Here is a 23077-nt window from a genome sequence, read left to right on the forward strand (position 1 = left end):
ACGGATAGTGACCTTCCTACCAGGCCGTACTGCCTGGCTGGCTGCGAGAAATCTTGTCTGCTTATTTCCCTTGCTTCACTTTTTTTCTACCCCCACAATCTTTGTCCAGAGAGTTGAAAGGTAGTATTGTTTTGTTTTGTTTTGTTTTGCTTTGTTTTTTAATTATTTGTCTTGACTGATTTTTCAATGTCTCTCATATTTATTTTAAAGTTAATTCAGATTAAAATGTGGTTAATCCAGTCTTTTTGGTGAATGTCTTCATAGACAGCCATCCATCAAACTAATAACAGAGAGAGAGAGAGAGAGAGACAGAGAGAGCTAGCCCCTAGGTTCCTGACACCTGGGTGGTATTCTTCAGATACATTTAACACTCTTGAAAGTTTGGTGGGGCTGGGTGACACAGCGTTGCTCAGGGGTTACTCCTGGCTCTGCACTCAGGAACCATTCCTGGGATTCTGGGGGTGACAGGGGGTGGGTACCACATAGGGCTCTGGGAATTGAGCTCAGGTCAGTCACGAGTGAGGGAAGCTCCCTACCCACTCTGTTACCGCTCTGGCCCCAACACTCTTGAAATTTTTATTGACACGGGGGACTGATTTTTCATGTGTTGCAAAAGCCAATAAATTTCTTCACAAAAAGAGTTAGAAGGTGTACTTAGAGATTTGTCTTGATGATACCAAATAATTCCATGATCCCATCAAAGTGTTTTTAAGCAAACAAAATATTGCCCTACAGTCTTAGAGTTCAAACTGGGCCACCCAGTGCCTGGTGGCACGGCTCACTGGCTGACGCTGACACAGGGCTGCTGGCTCGTGCAACCGCCCCGAGTCTCCGGGACACTCGCTGTGGACTCTCCGTGTGAGAAGGCCGGCTGTTTAAAAGTTGAGTCATTGGTTTGCAAAATGAGAAATGCTCTGGGGAGAGGCGCTTGTGCTGTCACCCAGTTGTTCTCAACTAGGGCCACATGCGCCCTGGCCCCCAGGACAATTTCTGGGAAGGATGAAAATGGTACGAATGTGGGGGCCATTGCAAGAGACTGGGGGAGGCAGGGAGGCAGCCAGTAGGAGGGGGGCTATGGGAAGAAAAGGAGGGCCACGATCAGAAAAGGTTGCGAAACACTGGCTTAGAGCAGTGTTAATACTCAGGTATTCGCTATTTTTACGTAGCTCTTACCAAGACATTCAAAATAATGTTTTATCAAGAAATTAAATTAGGGGCTGGAGCGATAGTACAGCGGGTAGGGTGTTTGCCTTGCACATGGCCAACCCGGGTTCGATTCCCAGCATCCCATATGGTCCCCTGAGCACCGCCAGGGGTAATTCCTGAGTGCAGAGCCAGGAGTGACCCCTGTGCATCGCCGGGTGTGACCCAAAAAGCCAAAAAAAAAAAAAAAAACTAAACAAACAAAAAAAAAAGCAAAGAAATTAAATTAGTCTAACCAAGAAATTGAAAAATAATTTACCTAACCTCAGGATTTAACAGAGGATATCAAAATCCCCAGAAAGCCTCCCCCAGGTGGCTCCGGAGTCCTGTAGGGATTTGAAAGCAGTCACCCCTATTTGGGTAAACGAAAAGACCTAGTGCTGTAGTTAACAGAACACAGAATGTGGGTGTGCAGGAAACCCAGGTGTTTTGTAGGAATATGTTTCCCCCAGCTTTATGAGTATACAATCTGTGTGCCATGTAACTTTAAGATGTACACTGTGTTGATCAGATACATTTGTAAACTGCAAAACGATATCTGCCATATTCGTGTCACCTCTATACCTAGTTGTCTTGTGTGTGTGATCAGGACATTTAAAATGTACTTTCTTACCAACATTCAAGTATATGACACTACAGTATTTATCATTAGCTGTCCTCACTTGCACTGTGTCCAGACTTGTTCATCTTAGACCAGGAAGTTTATACCCCTGGACCTACATTTCCCCAGGCTCCAGTCTCCACTGCCCTGGAAATCATTAATCTGCTTTGTTTTTCTGAGTTGGGGAGGGTATTTTTACTGTTTTCAAAGTAGTTTTTAGTATGGGGGCAAAACTCAGCACTGATCGGGGATATCCCACCGATGTGGAGGGGACCACAGGCAGTGTTTGGAAAAGAACCAGGGAGGGGGCTGGAACAATAGCACAGAGGGTAGGGCGTTTGCCTTGCACGTGGCCGACCCGGGTTCGATTCCCAGCATCCCATAAGGTCCCCTGAGCACCGCCAGGGGTGATTCCTGAGTGCAGAGCCAGGAGTAATCTCTGCGCATTGCCGGGTGTGACCCAAAAAGCAAAAACAAAAAAAGAACCAGGGAGGAACCACATACAGAAACAGCACCTTTGCCCTACACCGTCCCTCCAACCCTGTATGTTTAGATTCCTCAAAGAGTGAAATCATTCGGTATTTTTGTTTTTCTGACTTAACTCACTTAGCATACATAGTGCCCTCAAGGTCCGTCCAAGTTGTTGGAAACAGCTGGATTTCCGTTTAGCTCACGGCTGAGTAATTCTCTGTTACATATACGTACAGGCACATGCTACAGCATCTTTATCTGTTGGATCTGGATGGACACTAGGGCGGCTTCTGGACCTTGGCCTTTGTGTGAGCAGTGCTGCATAAAATGCTGCGTAGAGCTATGTCGATCTGATTTTATTTTCTGATTTTATTTCCTTCGACTAAATACAGAAGAAGGGTTGCTGGATCATGTAGTAGTTCTAGTTTTCATATTTTGAGATCCTCTCATCTTTTCTGTAGTAGTTATTTGCCAATTTGCATTTCTCACAAATACTCAACAGCTTTTATGGGATTTTTCTAAATATGATCATTTTTCTGTTCGGTGTGAACTTGTGTCAGAATGGAAATGAAAATCTAGTATCAGTAACGCACAGAGTAACAGCAGTGAGCAAGAGAAACGAGGAACGTCTGCTTGCCAGTGTTGACTTGTTTTGACCTCTGAGGAGAGAGCAGCCTGTTTCCGAGTCCATGATCCACACTGGGTCTCACCTCTCCATGTGTCCACAGGCGCAGCGACCCCACGGGCAGGCCTCACTCGTGGCATTCAGCTAAACTTGGGGAGAACCAGCCCGAAGCCATGATGCAAATATCCCAGGGCACGATTGGCACTCCTTGGCCTCAAGGCTATCATTCCAGGTAAGGGTCAGAGTCCTGGGCAGGTGTGCTGCTCCGCAAAGAGAAAGCTTCCTTGTGCTTTGAGTGTACCAGGTATGAGCTGTCTCCACCCACCCCATCCTCATTCTCTCAAGACTCCCGACATGAATGGTCTTAGTCACACGAAACCAGGCGGGTGTGGGGAAGGGCAGAAGTGACCATATTTGGGGGAGTCTGTCAACTGTTTCTGTTACATATTATAACACCGTTAGAAAAACTGACAGACTTCTCATTGCCCTTCCTGCGTTGCCTCACGTATGTTTCTCCTTTTCATTCATAGATTTGAAGCCCCTCTTGTTTCTCCTTCTGTCAGGCCAGTTGTTCAGTTTCGCTCCAGCAAGTGTCAGGTACACTGAGGACATCTGAGCCCGTCCATTTCCTCTCCTCGCCTCTGTCTAGGCCTACAGGTCCCGCACAACAGCAACTGAAGCTTGGAGAGATTGATTTGTCCAAGGTTCGACGGTCCCCATGTAAACCAGTAGTTCTTGATACCATATAATGGTACTTTCGCTTTCCACATCACCTGCATCATTCGAGGTTCATTCAGCAGAAAGCAGAGCCACCGCAAGTACTATGGGAAGAGGGATTTAGTCATCACACCCCACATAATTAGCAAAGGGAGCCAGGTCTGACCCACCCAGACCTAGTAAAGAATGAAGTCCGGCCTTCCCCTGTACTTATTGGCTGGGATCTGTCTTGGAGGTGCCTGGATAAGGCTGATGGTGAAGGAGACGGGAGGATCGAGATGACAAGGGTCCTACGTCCAGACAAGATGAAAGTGCTGATGTGGGGGCGAAAGGGGGAAGCTCTGGAATTATTTAAGAGGCGGTTCCTCTGGCAAGGCCAGTGCTCACTCAGTCCCTGGCACTCGTGTCTGGTCATATCGAGGGTCAGATCTTAGACCTTGACTGGCAGATATGGCTCATGGAATGAAGCTTGACAGATCTCTCCAGAGTGTAAGGGTAGGCTTCAAGGTCATATCCTGGCTGCCCTCCTTATTTCAGACTAAGTTGCGTGCCCCTCCCGGAAACGCTGGAAAAATTTGTTCTCCCCCTCTGGGCCATCGGTGCACTGAGAACAGGTGTGCTGGCAGTGCTCTCCCCTATCATCCACCCCCAAAAGCAGGCACATTGCTCTTCAGCGTGTGGGCTTGGGCGTAGAAGGTCTTTAGGAGACTGGAGATGGACATTCTAACAGTGTGAAGGCGGAACGGCAGAATGCTAAGGCACTCAACCTCTAAGGCAGACCCAACTTCAAATCTGAACTTCACGGGCTGGAGTGATAGCACAGCGGGTAGGGCATTTGCCTTGCATGTGGCCGACCTGGGTTCAAATCCCAGCATCCCATATGGTCCCCTGAGCACCACCAGGGGTAATTCCTGAGTGCATGAGCCAGGAGTGACCCCTGTGCATTGCTGGGTGTGACCCAAAAAGCAAAAAAAAAAAAAAAAAAAACAACTCAACTTCAAACCTGAGCAAATCATTGAACCTCTTTGATTTGCTTATCTATAAAATGAAATGAATAATCACTGGGTGAGAGGATTAAACAAAATGCCATGTGAAACATCTAGTGTAATTCATGAACAATAGGAAGCACTCGATAATCATGACCACTCATTATGATAATTCGTCTGAACACCTTTCAGAGCCACGGTGAAACCTGGTAATGAACCTCAAAGGTAATGGCATAATTCAGAACATACTTAGAAGACACAAGTGCCCCTAAATAGTAGGGTTCCTTCAGAGCTTTCTAACCTTCGTAGGCGGCCGTACATCTGAAGTCATACGGAAACCTAATCATGTGCTCGTCCTGAGTTAGAACTGAGACCTCTGCATTTGTACTTAGAGTACGGGCTTCTCCGTGGCCCCGCTGGACTTCAGGAGGCTCGGGAGAGAGAGCTGGGGCCAGAAAGCACCAGTTCCTCAGCGCCACTGCCTCTCTCCCCCTCCATGCAAGCATCGCCAGGCTTCCCCTGAACACTGTCTCCCTGGAGCACTGCGCAGGGGCACAGAGGGAGAAGGGAGAGTTCGGATCACTCCAGCACACACATGTCTGGATTTTCTTCTACTAGTGCAAATCTCCCAGTGCTCTGTTCCGTGCCCCCCTTCCGGCTTCACTCCCGTGCGGGCAGAGGCCTGCGGGCAGTCCTTCGGGGCACAGTGGCATCTAGTGGTGGTCCTGTGTGCCCGGTCAGTGGGTCCACATCCCCCACTGTCTCTCTTCACTTCCAGAAACCCAATCTCGGTGCTCGGTCTGTGGGTCAGTTTCTCATTCAGCAGGAGAAGGAGGCCTCTGCAGGGAGGCAAGTGAAGAGAGACTCCATGTTATTTTAGCGGCCCCAGCTGACTTAGATATAGAATTTCACTGGAAATTGCTTTCAACTGCTTTTTGTTTGTTTGTTTTTGTTTGGGGGCCATACCCAGCAGTGCTCAGGGCTCACTCCTGGTTCTGCACTGAGGGATCACTCCTGGCGGAGCTCAGGGGACCATATGCGGTGCTGAGGATAGAACCCCGTTGGCCGTGTGCAGGGCAAGCACCCTGCCTTGCTGTACTTGGTTCCAGGCCATCTTCCAGCTCTCTTTGTCGGGCCCTTGTCACTGTCTTATTTGTTGTCCTATGGAAATCTCACATAATGATCCTAAAGAAGTTAAAACACAGTAAATATTCAAAATTCATGTACTTCAGCCCCTCCTAAGAGTCTCAGACTCTAGTGTCAAAATACTAATGTATTAATTGATTCATTTAGCCAACAAGTATGTGCTCAGGACCCACTATGTCTCAGAAGGCGATTTCTAATGGATCTCTAGATTCAGTACTGATCAAGACATTAAAAAAAAAAAACCCAAACACTCTATAATGTGTTTCTCAAGGTATGTTCCATGGAATAAACATGCATTGGATGCTCCTTGGAAAAGTATTTCTAGGTTATAGTTAGTTTTTAGTACCTTTTCCTTTTAAAACATTACATGATGCTTTAATCATCTCAAGATGATTTTTGTTTTATTAAATACTCAAAAATCTTACAATAAATAAAATTATTTAACTTATTACATGTAGTATTTTCCAAATATATTTGCTCATCCAAGGAATTCCTGTGAGCACACTTTAGGAAATATTTTCATATACTTGTTTTCTGCTCTTTGCTATGTTTCATACTTTCAGACTCACAACAGAGAATAGTAACACGGGATGTATGGGTCTGCTACAGAATTAACAAAGGCATTGCCATATTTGCTTCAGATCTCAAACATTGGAGATGCAATTGAAGTCTCCTTCCGTTAACCAATACCATGTGAGATAAAGCCAAATAGTGGTAAGTGCAGCGGTAAGAAAATAAAGCACAGTGATAGTAAGAAGACGAGGTATGTTAGATAAAGAGGATGTCTTCCCTGAAGAAGAGGTGAATAAAAGGCAGCAGTGGGGCCAAGCAAGATCATTCCCCTAGTAGAGGCCCTGAACCCCTGCCATGCGAATACATCTCATGAATTTGAGTTCTGGGAAGGAAGCCATTGCTACAGGGTTCAGTGAGCAGAAAGAGCCACAGAAAATGGGGTTGCTCAGACCACTTGTTCAAAATGTGCCACATTCAGTGTGCAATCATCTTGACAATAAGAGTTGTCTCTGGGCTAGAGGGGCTGCTGGGATTGAAGACCTTTATTTGAATTTTCCTTACTCATGTTGGGAGCAGGAATGGCAACGGTGATGCGAATGGCTCCTTTCTAGAGGTGCTGGAGGAATTTCCTCATGGAGGTTGCAACCAGGGCTCCCCATGGCATATGTCCTAGTGAGCTCTCAGCTGGGGAACAGGAATTGAAAAGGCAGAGCCCTCTCCTAAATAGGACGAAAGGACACACATGTCTCAGTCCTCCTGTGGTGTGTTGCATCGAGGCTTAGTAAGTTGTTTTCTTTTTGTTTCATTTTAGGCCGCACCTGATGGTGGTTAGTGCTTACTCCTGACTTGAGGGATAATATTGGTTGGGTCCTGGAGATTGAACCAAGGCACGCACCCTAGCCACTGTAGGTTGTTTAGCTAGAAGACAAAGCCACTACCCTCCCTGGCCGGCTAGAGAGAGATATATACCATGTTGGAGTTTTTCCAGATACCATCTATATTTTGATTCTCAGTGATGGCATTCCCTCCCGTTCAGCAGTGAACCTGTTTCTTCACTTTGATTTTGTATTACACTCTCACGGAGAGACTGTTAAAGTCCTTAGCAGTTGGGGGGAGGATTAAGTAGTGTCTGCCAGCTGCGTGCGCTTGGTGAGTGTAACGGCCCTTCAGCTTCTGCGCACTCCTGAAGCATTCTCGCGAATCTTCTGTTTAAGGAAAGGAAAGCCAGATGGCGTTGTCATTCACTGAGCTGGCATGTGCGTTTGTAAGACAGTCTCTTCATTGAGCGAGGAATTGGGAAGGAAGGCTGGGCAGGGAAGAGTCAAGTCTGGCCAAGGCATATGCCATGCCACTGAGTGCCAGAACTGATTTCCCTAATCTGGGTGGCTCGTAACTGTTCCTGTCCCTTCTCCTTTGAATTTATATCTGTCCCTCTCAAAATGTTTCATTCAGTAAGCTGAATTTCTCGGAGAAAAATTCCCTTGAGGTGAGGTGCTGAGGACCCAGTTCTTTGTTTCTTGAATTCTAGCACCAGTTGTTGGTTTTGGAGTTTACCATGTTCAGGAGGCCCAAGAGCCTTTCCCAGAGATTCTTTCCTGTTTTTAGTTTTTGTTTTCGTTTTTGCTTTGGGGCCACACCCAGTTTGTGCTCAGAGTTTACTCTGGATTTTACACTCAGAGATCACTTCTGGTGGGTTTGGGGTCCGTGTGGGGTGACATGGATCAAACCCAAGTCAGCTGTGCACAGGCAAACGCCCTAGTGATTCTTCCATTATTATAATAGAATCACTGTGGGATAGCTACAAAACTTCCATGACTGAATTTCAGTCGTACAATGGTCGAACACCCATCCCTCCACCAGTGTACATTCTCCACCATCAATGTCCCAAGTATCCCTCCCACCCTCCCACTCCACCCCTCCCCAACCCCTGCTTTATGGCATTTTCCTTCTTACTCTCTCTCTCTCTACTTTTGGGCATTATGGCTTGCAATACAGATACCGAGAGGTCATCATGTTTACCTTTTGTCTACTTTCAGCGCACATCTCCTATCCCGAAAAAATATGGAACACCACGACTTTGCGTGTCAGCCTCACATAGGGACGATGCTAATCTCTATCATTCCAGCTTTAGTGTATGTGCTGCCGAAGTGAGCACCCTAGTGATTCTTGAACGTCCAAGGCAGTGCCTCAGAGCAAGGGCCTCAGAAGGCGGTATTGCAGGAGCTGAGGGTTACTCGGGCCATCTGACCGTGGTCAGGGGTCTTCAGGGCCACACCGGCCACACTGAGGGAACTGGGGGCCTCTAGAAGAACATCTGCCTATGCTTAGGGGAAACATGTGATACCAGTGAGCCAACTGGGGACAGCATAGAGGGCTGCACCTGAACCCCTGTCCTGTGTCTCCTGCCCCCAGCATCAGTTCTGACTCAGGACATGGTCCTCCTAATTTTCTGCCGTGTATTACATGGCACAATGTGTTACATTATCACAACATCATTACAAACTCAGTCAGAAATCTAAAAATGTAATAATAGTTCCCTGAATTTTAATAGTGTTTAAGCATGCATGTAAAAATCACTATCACTGTCATCCCGTTGTTCATCAGTTTGCTCAAGTGGGCGCCAGTAACGTCTCCATTCGTCCCTGTCGCATGCTAGTGTGGCCCAATAGCATATTGAGGGCTCTTTGAGGGTCAGGGGAATGAGGACCGTCGTTGTTCCTGTTTTTGGCATATCGAGTACGCCACGGGTAGCTTGCTAGACTCTGCCATGCGAGCAGGATACCCTCGGTAGCTTGCTGGGCTCCCCGAGAGGGATGGAGGCTTTTGGGGTGGCCTCTAATCGCCTTTACAGGTGTTCTCAGTCTGCCAAATGTAAGCTTTCGGTCAACTGGCATGTTGTAATGATCTGCACACTGACAATATGCATTAAGATGTAGAAGGGAAAATTTTTTGTTTAAAAATAAAATGACAGATGCATGAAGAGCAAAAGTTTAAATACCAAAGATACTTTGTTTGATAAGGTTTTGCCAAAAAATGGCATTTAATAGCAGCCCTGTACAATATTTAAAATAACATGAATTCATTGTAAGCACTCTTAGCAATTTACACATTTATGGAGAACAGTGAGTCACATTTATTGTATGGAGACTCCTAAATGATTTTTTGTTCTATTTGATTTTCTAACCACTTAATTTCTTCATTTATGCCTGCCCTCCCCCACCTCACCCCCACAAGCCTGTTGAGATATTTTGAGTTTATAATTAAAGCTAATTATAAGTACTTGGGTTTGAGGCAACTTTCAAGGGGAATACCGTGCCAGGATTGAAAGTCCTTCCCCTTTGGGGAGTGGGGGAGGGGGCAGCTCCAAACACTGCCTGAAGGAGCTTGTAAATGAGAGGGTCTGACACTGGGAAGTGTACGGGCAGGTTTTGCTGGGCTTCTGGAAGTCATCCACGGGTGAGAGGCTCCTGAGAGTAAAACCTCCAATAAACCCTTTATCAGATGAGAGTAGGTAAATATTTTCTCCCAGTGTGTGGAGTGGTTTTTTTTTTTTTTTAATTCTCATCATTGTTTCTTTTGTAGCGTGGAAGCTTCTTAATTTGATGTAGTCCCATTTGTTTTATCTTTGCTTCTGTTTGGCCAGTGGCTTTGAATCACTGCAGATGCCTCTAGAGTCAGTGTCATGAAGAGGTCTACCTAGGTTTCCTCTGTAATTTATGAGTTCCTGATATCAAGGTCTTCACTCCATTTTGGTTTAACTTTTATGCATGATGTTAAAAAGGGGTCTGGGTTTACTTATTTATTTATTTTGCATGTGACCAGTTTTCCCAGCACCATTTGTTGAAGAGGCTATCCTTGTTTCACTTCATATTTTTTGCCCCTTTATTAGATTAACTGTCATATAACTGAGGATCTGTATCTGGACTCTCAGTTCTATTCCATTGGCCTGAGAGCCTGTCCTTAGTCAAGTACCACACTGTTTTGATTACTATAGCTTTATAGTACAGTTGGAAGTATTCCCCCTAGGGTTTCTTTGACAATTGGGAGCAGGGAGGGGTATTATTTCTCGATATAAACTTCAACAGTGTCTGATTTTGTCTTGGTGCAGACACCTTGGCGGAGGTTGTGGTGCTAGGGTGATTTATGTGACGAATCCTCCCATTAACAGTATTGTAAACCATGGTGCCTAAAAACAAATTTTTTTTTTTAAAGACTTCAATAAAGCTTCCCTCCTTTTCCTTCTCTCACTAACTTCTTCCAATTCAACTCTTTCTCTCATTCAGTTTTGTATTTTGCATTCTCTTCACAAACAAAATGTCTCTAGTACAGTTGAGATTCCAGGAAAACTGCCAGGGTGTAGCCTTCAATTCCATAAAAAGGAAAGCTATTAGCTAAAAACGTACACATGTGCTCACACAGTCCTCCTCGCCCGTTCACGTGCCTGGACTCCTCCTAAGCTTTCCCCCGGCACCCCACAAACAGCCCCTGGAGACATAAAATTTATCTCCCTCTGCCTCTGTCCTCCCGTCCCCCAGCTCTGTCGTGTCGGGGCTCTGAGCGATGTCCTTTTGGGCACACAGCAGACCACCTCCGCGCGCTGCCTGTGCCCAGGGACCACGTGACTTCCGCTCTGTTCCCATCCTTGCTCGGGAGCCTGGGAGATGAAGCGGAGGCAATAGGTTAGAATCTTGGGCAAAGAATCCCGAGGCGGCCGAGCCAAGCCCAAATATGGCCCTTCGCACCCACCCTTCCCCGAACCAAACATTCTGTCCATGGGTACATTTATAAACTAGTTCCCCCGCCTGGAGTCCGGCTCCTGGGGCTGACGGTCCTGTGTCTTGTGTCTCCCTCTTCCAGCTCCTCCGCCAGTGACCTCTCCAGCTACGACCATGCGTATCTGAGGCACAGCCCGGACCCGTGCAGCTCGCAGGGGAGCATGGAGAGCCTGGAGCCCAGCGGGGGCTACCCCGCCTGCCACCTGCTGTCCCCGGCCAAGTCCACCAGCAGCATTGATCAGCTGGGCCACCTCCACAGCAAGAGGGACTCGGCCTACAGCTCCTTCTCCACCAGCTCCAGCATCCTCGAGTACCCGCCCCCCGGCACGGCGGCGGCCCGGGAGCGCTCAGGCTCCATGGACACCGTTTCCGCTCGGGGCGGCCTCCTAGAAGGGATGAGGCACGCCGACGTCCGCTATGTCAAGACGGTGTACGACCCCCGGAGGGGCGTCTCTGCGGAGTACGAGGTGAACTCTTCGGCCCTGCACGCCCAAGGCAGGGAGGCCCGGGCCACGGCAGACGGCCAGCCTTACGACAAGTGGGCCGGCGGCGCGCCTCGGAGCAAAGGCGTGCCGCCCCCCTCCTGGAGCCAGCAGCAGGGGCCCGGGGCCTCGGAAGCGGCCGGCGATCATCTGCCCCCGAAAGTGGGGGCCCCCCTCCCCCCAGCTCGGAGCGACAGCTTCGCGGCCTTTCGGCACCGGGAGCGGCCCAACTCTTGGTCTAGCCTGGAGCACAAACGCTTCTGCCGGCCGCCGGCCCCCTCTTCGGGCCTGAAAGCCGCCTTCCTGGAGGAGCAGCTGCACACGGTGGTGGAGAAGAGCCCGGAGAGCAGCCCCCCCGCGAAGCCCCGGCACGGCTACGCGCACAGGGCCCAGCCCGGCCAGCCGCTGCTGCCCACGGGCATCTACCCGGTGCCGTCCCCGGAGCCGCACTTCGCCCACGTGCCCCCGCCGTCGGGCAGCGCCAATGGCACGCTCTACCCGGCGCTGGCCAAGGAGAGCGGCTACGCGGCCCCTCCGAGGGACAAGCTGGCGGCGCTGGACGAGCACGGGGCCCCCAACGGAGCCGGCCGGCCCGGCTTCGCCTTTTACCAGCCCCTGGAGCCGAACTCCCTCCCCGCGCCCGAGGAGAGGAAGCCTGAGGCGGCCGCCAAATACGTGCCCTACAAAGTGCACTTCCCGTCGGTGCCCGAGAACGAGGAGGACGCCTCCCCCGAGAGGCCGGCCGCGCCCCGCGGGGAGAGGAGGGCGCCGGGCCACAGCCCCTACTCGGGCCACCACGCCCTCCGGTCCCCGCCCGCCGGCGCCTGGCAGCTGGCAGACGACCAGCGGCCGCCCTGGGAAGGGCCCGGCCCCGAGGACCCCGACGCCCACCCCCCGCGGAGGCCGGCGCGGGAAGGCCCAGCCCAGAGCCCGCCCGGCCACTTGGGCGGCGGGGCCAGCAGCAGCAGCAGCAGCAGCAGGCCGGCCTTCTCCTCGCTGCAGAACATCCCCGACAGCCTGAGGAGGCTGAGCTGCCCGGAGGCGGGAGACGGAGCCCGGGAGGCCGGCAGGAAGGCGGGCGCGGAGCTCCGGAGCCATCCGGACGGGCCGGTTTCCTACCCACGGCCCGAGGGGAGAGCCGGGCCCTTGGCCGCCTTCCCGAGCGCCGAGCCGGGCTGCGAGGAGCCGTCGGGGCCCGGCCGGAGGCAGCCACAGCGCGCTGTGCTGGAGAAGGTGTCCCGGATCGAGCAGCGCGAGCAGGGCCAGAGAGGCCCGGCCGTCGGGCCGCAGTACCGGCCCCAGCGGGCCCTCGGCGCCGCCGGCGCCGCCGGGAGCGACCTCGACGACGCGGCCGAGCCCGGGGCCGAGGACGCCGCCGCCACCCGGCAGCCGGCGCGGAGGGAGCCGCCGCCCAGGCCCGCGGGCCGCCTGCTGCGCAGCGTGAGCACCTTCCAGCTGTGCGGCGACGACGAGCCGCCCGCGCCCGACGCGCCCTTCAGCCGCGACTACCGCAACAGCATCAAGGACGCGCAGTGCCGCGTGCTGGGCGCCACGTCCTTCCGCCGCCGCGACCTGGAACCCGGCGCGCCCGCCCCGCGCGTGTGGCGCCCGCGGCCCCTGTCGGCTCACGTGGGGCTGCGCAGCCCCGACGCGCCGCCCCCGCCGGCCGCCGTCGCGTCGCCGTCCCCGCACACGCCGCGGGAGCGCCACAGCGTGACCCCGGCCGACGGCGACGACCCCGGGCGGCCCGTCCCCGCGCGCCGCGGGCCCCGGCGGCGCCTGACGGCCGAGCAGAAGAAGCGGTCGTACTCGGAGCCCGAGAGGATGAACGAGGTGGGCATCGCCGACGACGCCGAGCGGCCGCCGCGCGGCCCCGACGGCTCCGTGGCCGACCGGCGCCGCGTGTTCGAGCGCGACGGCGCGGCCTGGCCCGCGCGGAGCCTGACGGGGCCCGAGCTGAAGCAGCTCCAGCAGAGCGCGCTGGCCGACTACATCCAGCGCAAGACCGGCCGGCGGCCCGCCGCCCCCGACGGCCCCGGCCTGGCCCCCGCCGCCAGCCTCTGCTCGCTGCTGCGGGAGCCCCGGCGCGAGCCGCCCGCCCCCCGCGACCGCAGCAGCTCCTTCGCGGGCGGCCGCTTCATCCGGGACTGGCGGCGGGAGCTGCCCGGCGGGCCGCAGGGCGCGCCCAGGCCGGACAGGAGCGCCGCCGAGCCCGGGGCCCCGTGGGCGCGCCGCGCCGCCAAGTCCATGTCGGCCGAGGACCTGCTGGAGCGCTCCGACACCCTGGCCGTGCCCGTGCACGTGCGCTCGCGCTCCTCGCCCATCGCCGAGAAGAAGCGCCAGGTACGTGCGGCCCGGGACGCGCCCCTGGACCCGGGAGCTTTCGTGGAGCTCCCGTGTTTGTCTGCGCGCGCGTGTGTGTGTGTCTGTGTGTGTATGTGCATGCGTGTGTGTGTGTGTGTGTGTGTGCGCGCGCCAGGTACGTGTATCCCCCGTGTGGGTCCTGAGTTGGGGTCCCGGAATCGGTCATGGAGCTCCTGTGTGTGTGTGTGTGTGTGTGTGTGTGTGTGTGTGTGTGTGTGTGTGTGTGTGTGAGCGCCAGGTACGTGTATCCCCCCGTGTGGGTCCTGAGTTGGGGTCCCAGAAGCGTTCATGGAGCTCCCGTATTTGTCTGCGTGTGTGTGTGGTGTGTGTGTGTGTGTGTGTGTGTGTGTGTGTGTGTGTATGTGTATGAGCGCCAGGTACGTACAGCCACCCTATGGGTCCTGAGATGGGGTCCCGGTCATGGAGCTCGTGTGTGTGTGTCTGTGTGTCTGTGTGTGTGTGTGTGTGTGTGTGTCTGTGTGTGTGTGTGTGTAGCGATGCTCAGGGCTGTGTGTGTGTGTGTGTGTGTGTGTGTGTGTGTGTGTGTGTGTGTGTGTGTAGCGATGCTCAGGGCTCCTGGCTCTGCACTCAGAAATCACTCCTAGTGGTGCTAGGGGGACCCTGTGGGACACTGGGGATCAAACCTGGGACTGCTATGCACAAGTGCCCTACCTGCTGTACTGTCGCTTCAGCCCCCAGTTTTCCTTTCACATGGCAGAAGAGGAGCAGTTATTTTTAAGAGTTGATTTTGGTTTGGGGGCCACGTCCAGAGTTGCCCAGGGCTGCTGCCTCCTGCCCTCAGGGATCATTCCTGGGACGACTCCGGGTGCCAATATCAAACCTGGTCGGCCCGGCTCAAGGCAAGTGCTCTGCCTGCTGTACTGTCTCTCGGGCGCCACTGCCTGGTGCTGGTACTCTCACAGAGATAGGTTTAACTCTCTAGTGAGAGATAATCAATACCTGTATAGTTCTGTGGGTCTCAGACGTGTATCTTATACAAATAAGCATGTAGATATCTACATGTGAGTTATAGAACTATCATATAATAGCTAATAGATGAAAGAACTTCATTTTAGGGAATGAGTTGTTTTGGTTTTTATTTTTTTAATTTTGCTCTTTTTAAAGTCATAGAATGGACACTAAGTCAATATTTTGAAGACTTCAGTTTTGTATCCTTCTATTTGTGTTGCATTTACATAATAGCAAGAATTACTGCCTTTGATCATAATTGACTGTTGAATTCCAGGTTCTCAGTTAAGTATGTTTTATATTTATGGTTGCATTCATCCTCCTATGGAACCTGTTCCATAGAGTTTATTATCCGTATCCAACCACAGCATCTCTCCAAGTCCTGTTTAAGCTCCTTTGGCTCAGTATCCTACTGAGGTAGAAGACTCACACGGACTTTCAAATCATACATAAAAGGATTTTCTAATATGTCCAAACTATGCAGAGAGTGTGAAGTTGGCTTCCCAGTGGGAATCAGGCGTGGCTAGAAATATAACTTGGGTACTGCCTCCCAAGAATCTAATTTTTCTAATTCTTAGCTCCCCCTGCTGCAGATCACTGGCCTGCCTTGTACTTCTCTCCCTCCTAAGCCCATAGTGGGAATCCATGCCCATAGATGCTGGCGGGGGAGAACAGCCGTCCTTGTTCCTTGTCAGGTTCTGAACTGCTGACAGTGACGTCTATAGTCCGGGCAGCTTTTTTTTTTTTTTTTTTTTTTGCTTTTTGGGTCACACCCAGCAATGCTCAGGGGTTACTCCTGGCTTTGCACTCAGGAATTACTCCTGGCGGTGCTTGGGAGACCATATGGGATGCCGGGGATCGAACCCGGGTGGGCCACGTGCAAGGCGAACGCTCTACCCGCTGTGCTATCGCTCCGGCCCGCGGGCAGCTTTTGTAGTGCACATTTGCGTAGAAAACTGCTTACAGAGTTGGGGGAAGCTGGAGGGACAGTAAAGCACAGGCGCTTCAGAGGGTCACAGTTGCGCAGACATGAGCACGGATGAAGCCAACGGCACACTGGGGAGTGCGTGGGGAGCAGTGAGACATAAGAGGCAATTGAGGGCAAGTGATTAATCCTAACTGGGGGGATCCAAGGAAGGTTCTCATAAGGAGACTGGATTCAGACCAGGCAGCAGTGTTCCTCAAAGTGGGCAAGGAAGGGCTAATCCCAGGTACAGTTGGGGACACTTTCTGCTTGCTTGCTTAAGGTAGGTGCATTTCAGGGGGGGAAGGGGGGTCATGCTCTGAGCAATTTTGTGCCCGAAAAGGAAGCGGTAGGCCAAGTAAGTTTGGAACTTCTCCAGGAAGAACGCTGGCCACAGGCTGAGGAGGAGGGTATGTGTTGGGGGTGGAGGGTCAGACACTAGTTGAAATAGTTCAGAGAAGATTTGGCTCTTGCTTCCTGAGAAGTGCGCCATGTTTCTCTGAAACCCAAGTACCCCCAGCCCGATGAAAGAAAACACTGCACCCTGCCAGATGCTTTCTCCAGAAACAGCCAGAAAAGTTTTCTCCCCACATCAGCCCCCTCCCCTCCCCCCAGGCACGCCATCTCCAGAGGCAGTCCCCCTTCAGCCTTCCCTCGCCATTCTCCTCCCTCAGAAAGCAGAGCGAAGTTCACTTCCGTTCCTTGTCCCATCACTTAAAGCACTCGAAATCTATAGGGGACCAGCGCTGTCAGCTAGTTCCGTGGTGGAATGGCCAAACATTTTCTTCATCTGTCTCACCAGCCTCTAGGAGGGTAGAAATGCTGAGGTGAAAATCAAATTACCTTTAGCTTTTTCTTCAGTAGTTACTGAAGCACTTGGATAACAGTATTTGTGACTTGTCCTATAGTATTTCTCTAGTTTGCTCCCCTGGAGAGTAGAGCTAAAACAGGTGTCAAGAGGAAAAAGAGACTAAATCTTAAATACTTTATAGTACAAATCTCAAAAACTTTTTGAGGAAGACAGCTAGAGGGCATTCTTTAAAACATCTTGTCCTGAGAGATGACCCCTCTGCACCCGCATCTTTGTCACATGTCCAACTAGGTCCCCACAGAATTATTAACGATACCGGCTTTGTTTCGTGTTTCATTTTTGTTTTGCTTTTTGGGATAAGGTCCCAGAACTTGACTGTTACCATTAAGCTTTGATGTAAGTGGTAGATGAAAATTTTTGGCCTAGTAGCTTTAGGGAGCCACTGTGTGAGAAATGAAGTACAGACCACGTACAGACCATCTGCCTGACGAAACCCAAAAATACAGAGTCCGCTTCTGGCTGGCTCAGCGCATGGCAGCCTGAGCAGATGCTACTGTTCCTGTCAGCCAGCTGCAATGGAGCAGGGGTTTATGAGCTTTTGATTCAGCTCTTCTTCAGAAGTTCAATAAAGAGGACAGTTCTTTTTTTTTGTCTTTATAACAAGAAAAATCATTTTCTCTCTTATTAATGCTGGACCATTCTTGGGCCTGGGAGAAAGACCAAGGAACATGGCGTTTCTTGAAGCCCAGGGCCCATCAGATGTGTCGCAGGCCAGGCTCATCCTGAGCTGGCCGGTGTCCCCTGAAGCACGCAGACTCTCATCACCACTGCTGTCATTCCCCTGGTTTGAAAGGTCTAGTCACAGACCGAGTGGCTGCTGGAAATGGACTGAAGGGCACGTCAGATGTCTGCCAGCTCTCTACTGTCTCTGGCACTTGGGAATTGAACCTTTTTGAAGTAGATGGGTCCTGCAAAGCTGCAGAAAAATCCCCGAAACACTCCTGCTTGAGAGAGAAATTTATACCTATTCGTTGCATAAATCTCAAGTACAACAAAAAAAGTATTAAAAGAAACCTTTTGAAGAGATAAGATTCCTGGTTGGGAATTTTTCTTTCGCCCCAAGTGCTGAGTTAGAGGCTTCTCTGGTTCTTGCTGTGTTTTCAGAGGCCTTGGTTTCCAGGATACAATATGTGATGTTTCTCAGACGGTATCAGCTAACATGTGCCAAGTGCCCACCACTGAACTAAGTATTTAAGATGCATAAAATGTATCCTTCTCTGTGAAGAGGTAAATGGTGTTGTTGGCTGTTATAAATGAGGGACCTGAAGCTCAGGAAAAGATGAGAGATTTGTCCATGGATGTGGGAGTGAGGTTTTGTTCCCCTATTGTCTCCAGTCTTCAAATTACAACATGCTGTCTCTTTGAGTTGAGAACAGAGGGGCACGGAGGGATGCAGACATTACCTCCTATATCGGAAAAGTTCGTCCAGTGAATTTATTTCACCTTAACACTTACCAATCACTATTATTTACATTGAAGGAACATTTCCAGATATTTTTGTTTTTGTTTTTGGGTCACACCCGGTGATGCACAGGGGTTAACTCCTGGCTCATGCACCCAGGAATTACTCCTGGCGGTGCTCAGGGAACCATATGGGATGCTGGGATTCAAACCCGGGTCGGCTGCGTGCAAGGCAAGCGCCCTACCCGCTGTGCTGTTGCTCTGGCCCGACATTTCCAGATTTTTCAAATGGATGCCTGACTCACTTTAACAGACATTTAAAACTTACTCCAAAGTAGATGCATTTTGTTGGTGAAAGAGATATTATGATATCTCACTTGGAACCCAAAACGAGAATAGGGATCAAGATTTAGCAGACCTTACAGTTTTAAGTGTACTGTGTCTAAAGAAGATTAGAACTGGAATATTTTAAAGTCTATTGCCAAAAGTTAGTTGTAATTAACAAAAGCAAATGGCGTTTAAAAAGTGTTGGTATAACTGTATATCTGGCATTTTCCCCATAACCTCTGCTCTTTCCAAAACTGACATAATGAGTACCTTATACTTCTTGCTAGTTTACAAAGAATAAAAGTCTTTGAAAATGAATCTGTGGTCAATTAAAGCAAATAAGTGCAACAGAAGTTTTCCCTCTGTGGGCTTTTACTAAATTGCAAAGGCATTTCCCATCTATTCAAATAGTATTTCTACTGACGGGAGATTTAGAGAGTTTTCTCAATAGTCTATTACTTGGTCTAACTTCTTTCATTTTATGCTACTCACATAAATATAAACTTCAGCTCATACTGTAATTCAAAGGAAATGATAGAATGGGAAAATACATTTAAACATGACTGGGTTAGGAGCTTAAGAGGACCAAAGGGCCATTCCAATTAATGATTGGCAAAGCTGCACATTCATGCCCACGGAAGGGACGGAGTTGGGGAGACTTGAAAAGGGCCCATCAGGGTTCATGGCGAGCAGGAATCCCCATTCCCCATAGTGATATTTGAGCGAATCAAAGACACATGGAATTCCTTTTCCTCAAAGCATTGAAGCTTAATTGCATCCAGCCCCAGTCACACCACTCAGCCTGTTAAAATTCCAAAGATCTCAGGTTTTTGGTTTGGGTCCTGGCTCTTGCACTTATTTAACTGTGGATAAAGAAATTTAACTTCTGTGAGCTGCAGTTATCTCCCCTCAGCCCTGGACCTGGAGAGAAATTACAGACGACGTGTGAGATGCCTAACACAACTCCAGGCACATAATTTGAGGACTCTGAGGTACTTAACAGAGTGTCTGGCACACAGTAAATACCCCATAGAGGAAAGCTGCAATTACTACTAATAATCATGTGTATGTTCTAGGCCCACAACTACCTTTGCTCCTTTTAGTCTTTACTAGTAACTTGGCCAATGACTAGTTAAGGAAAAATGAGGAAGGGGTGAAAAGCAGTGGGCACTGTGGACAAAGTGGGTGTGAAACAAATGGCTGAAATTAAGTTTAAGGATTATATATGGGTTTGGTTTTTGTTTTTTTAACTGTCTTATCATAAGTAATTGAGTTTTCTGGTTTGTTTTTGGTTTGGGGGCCATACTTGATAGTTAATGCTCAGGGCTTACTCCTGGCTCTGAGCTCAGGGATCGCTCACGGTTGGCACAAGGGACCGTGATTTGAGGTGCCAGGGATCATACCTGGATCGGCTGCTGCTTACAAGGCAAGCGCCCTGCCCCCATACTATTGCTTCTGCCCAGTAATTAAAATTTAAATGTATTGGCAACAGCAGCGGCACTGTGTTCACCGGGGACCAGTTCATCTGGGCAGCATTTTCCGTGATCAGATGTTGATCTTAACTCCTTTCATAAAACCAACGTATACCCTTATCACGAACAAAATAAATAATGACTACCAAGAGTTACCGATAGATATGGATAGATGTTTTCCCAGAGAAAATGTGGTTTAACCTGATTACAGACCAGATTCATACCTTCTTAACTCCGTGCAGTTAAGATTTCTGACTAGGTTCAATAAACTATCTTTCCCTTGTCTTGCATATTTCCCTATCACTGTTTATAAGCTTCACTCGTGTGTGTGTGTGTGTGTGTGTGTGTGTGTGTGTGAGAGAGAGAGAGAGAGAGAGAGAGAGAGAGAGAGTGTTGGGGGGTGGGGTGGGGGGATGACTGGGTGGGTAGAGTACATATCTCTTGTGTGAGGCCCTGAGTTTGATTCCCAGCTCAGTTTATCTGTCAGCATACTTAACCCTTTGTATGAATACGTTTCATCGTTATATTTCCAGTAGAGCAGATATTGTCAATCCTGAAGATAATTGTCATCAGAAGTTACTTAGACATACGCCCTTATTAGGAGACGTGCCCGGTGAGACAGACTGAAACTCAAGTGGCCTCGGGACAGTTGCCTCTGTGGTCCTGTCTCTGCAGGCAGCCGCACCCAGAGTCCTTCCGGGGACTGAGGAGGAAACGGGACCCTGTGTAGGGTTGATCGCTGCCCCGGCGCCTGACGCTGGGCAGCTGCCCCAGTAGACACCGATTCTGCTTTCTGCCACCCTCTCGGTAAATGCAAATGCTTGTCTGCTAAAAACCCCTGTGCTTTCCTTCTGTTCAAGGACACGCTGCTGGGGGAAAGCAACGGCTTTGGGTTTGTGAAGGATCCGTGTCGCCTGGCTGAGTACAGATCCAGGTACGTATGCGCGGCGCATCGGTTGTGGAAACAGCGAGGCAGGTCCTTGTAGCACTAAAAATAGAAATAGCATCTCACCCAACAGTCCCACTTGTGAATTAGTAGACAGAAGAATTGAAAACAGGGTCCTGAAGAGGTGTTTCCATGACCGTGTCCACAGCATCACTGCTCACACCAGTGAAGAGAAGACGCCAACCATCCCATTGACGGAGGAAAAGGGGATAACCTGGCACATATGCACAGCACCCATTGAGCTTCCTCTCTGGCCCCTGCTTGGTGCTTTTTACCAGGAGACATGCAGTGAAGGGGGGAAATGTGATCACAAATTCCATTCCAGAATATTCGGGTTGTTGGATGCTTCTCAACAGGCACATGCCTCTCACTTGATTACAAAAGAGACTTTATTCTTAGTTCTTGGAAAAACAAAACAGTCACCAAGGAGAAGCATTTTCCACCAAACTAACTGATTTTACCTTCAAAAATATAATTCAAGTATGGTTCCTACAAACAGTACGTAAACATAAACTTAAAACATTAGATCAAAGTGTATTGCGCTTCAAAGATTTAAGGATCTTCAAAGAATTAAGAGTTACACGATTACATATGTTTTAGTGATATGTCTCCTTAGAAGCCTCAAGATACAGGCTTAAGTAAATGAAGGCACCCAAATAAGTTATTAACACATCAAGTTTCAATATTTTTTGGGTTCTATTAGAGGACATTAAGTTTAAAGATAGTTCCTGACATTGGAAAGATAGTACAGTTGGTAGGGCACTGGGTTTGCATGTGGCTGACCCGGGTTCAATCCCCAGGTTCAATCCCCATCATATGGGTTCATCCCATATGATGCCCTGAGCCCTGCCAAGAGTGATACCTGTGCATTGCCAGTTGTGGCCCCCAAACAAACAAAATATAGTAATTCATGTGCTGTGGTTGGAGAGATAGTACAGCAATTAAGCATGCACCTTGCATACAGCCAACCTGGGTTCCATCCTTGGCATCACACATAGTCCCCTGAGTACTGGCTGGGGTGACCTCTGAGCAGATCCAGGTGTGAGGCGTATGTGGCCCCCGAAACAACAAAAAATTAAAGCAAAGAAATAGCCCTGTTCTGGGGCTGGAGCGATAGCACAGCGGGTAGGGCGTTTGCCTTGCACGCGGCCGACCCGGGTTCGATCCCCGGCATCCCATATGGTCCCCCAAGCACTGCCAGGAGCAATTCCTGAGTGCAGAGCCAGGAGTAACCCCTGAGCATCTCTGGGTGTGACCCAAAAAGAAAAAAAAATAGCCCTGTTCTGCACTTTCTGAAGGCAGCGAGGCCTGAGAGGCATTGCTCCACAGAAATTCACAGAGGGCCTTGGTGAATTTGGCACAGGGGGCCAAAGTGTCCTAGTGAGACCCGAGAGCACAGCGCGTCCCCAAAGTAGCCAGTAGCCGGTCCCCGAGACAGGGAACTCTGGGTAAAGAAACAGCTGTAACTGCAAAGGATCTGGGTGGGGCCGCCGCAGCGTGTGGATGGGGAGCCAGCGGCGAGCCCGTCTTGGCCTTGAGTAGCAGCGGGGAGCACCCGGACGTAGTTCTCGGCTCTCTTCTCCCCCTGGGACACTGTCCGTGTCTGGCCCTTGGGTGCTCTGGGGCTGGGCCCGTGCAGGGCTCTGTGGCGTGAGAGCCGCCATGTGCTCCGTCGGGGGGGGCACGCTTCAGTTTGGGGGTGGGTTGGTTTGGTTGTGGGAACAGCCGTGGTGCTCAGGGCTCCTCCTGGCTCTGCGCTGAGGGGTTTGTCCTGGCGCGGCTGCGCTGCTGGGCTTGACCCTGGCTGGCCTTGTGTCAGGGTTGTTAGCTGTCACTGCTCCAGCCGGCATCACGCGGGGCTGGCGGGCAGCGCCAGTGCCTCCTGCCTTGTTTTCCCCTTTGTTCCCTGTAGATCCCAGTCACGGAGAGCTGCCAATTCCCGGGCGGGGGTTTCTGTGGCCTCTCGGTGGCAGTGTGGACATTCGCCACGGGCCATCTCTGCTCATTTACAGTCTTTTTGGGGGGGCTGGGGGTACCTGCTTTTCAGCCCCCTGTTGAAGTACCTCCCCCTCCTTAGTATTATTTTGTTTGGGGCCACACCAGGGTCTCTCCGGGGTCACTCCAGACAGCACTCGTGGGACTGTGCCAGGGACTGGACCCGGGTCAGGGCAGCTGCCCTGCCCGCCACCGCGCTATCGCTCAGGCCACGCAGACGGTTTCCTGAGGGAGGAGGCGCCTCCCCTC

At 50.6% G+C, this 23077-nt stretch overlaps 1 protein-coding gene and 1 pseudogene across 8 annotated transcripts in view; one reads left to right on the top strand and one right to left on the bottom strand.

The window, feature by feature from the left end:
• SHROOM3 (shroom family member 3) overlaps nucleotides 1-23077 on the top strand; it is a 337474-nt gene that overhangs the window by 300816 nt on the left and 13581 nt on the right. For all 8 annotated transcript variants that reach the window (XM_055140552.1, XM_055140556.1, XM_055140555.1 and 5 more), the window contains 3 exons: nucleotides 3004-3132; nucleotides 11120-13862; nucleotides 20748-20821. In XM_055140552.1, coding sequence (XP_054996527.1) covers nucleotides 3004-3132; nucleotides 11120-13862; nucleotides 20748-20821 — 2946 coding nt within the window. The remainder of the gene's footprint in view (nucleotides 1-3003; nucleotides 3133-11119; nucleotides 13863-20747; nucleotides 20822-23077) is intronic.
• On the bottom strand, nucleotides 8318-8417 carry LOC129405302 (U6 spliceosomal RNA; annotated as a pseudogene).

Source organism: Sorex araneus, chromosome 5 (genome assembly GCF_027595985.1).
Source record: "Sorex araneus isolate mSorAra2 chromosome 5, mSorAra2.pri, whole genome shotgun sequence".
Lineage (NCBI taxonomy): Eukaryota > Metazoa > Chordata > Mammalia > Eulipotyphla > Soricidae > Sorex > Sorex araneus.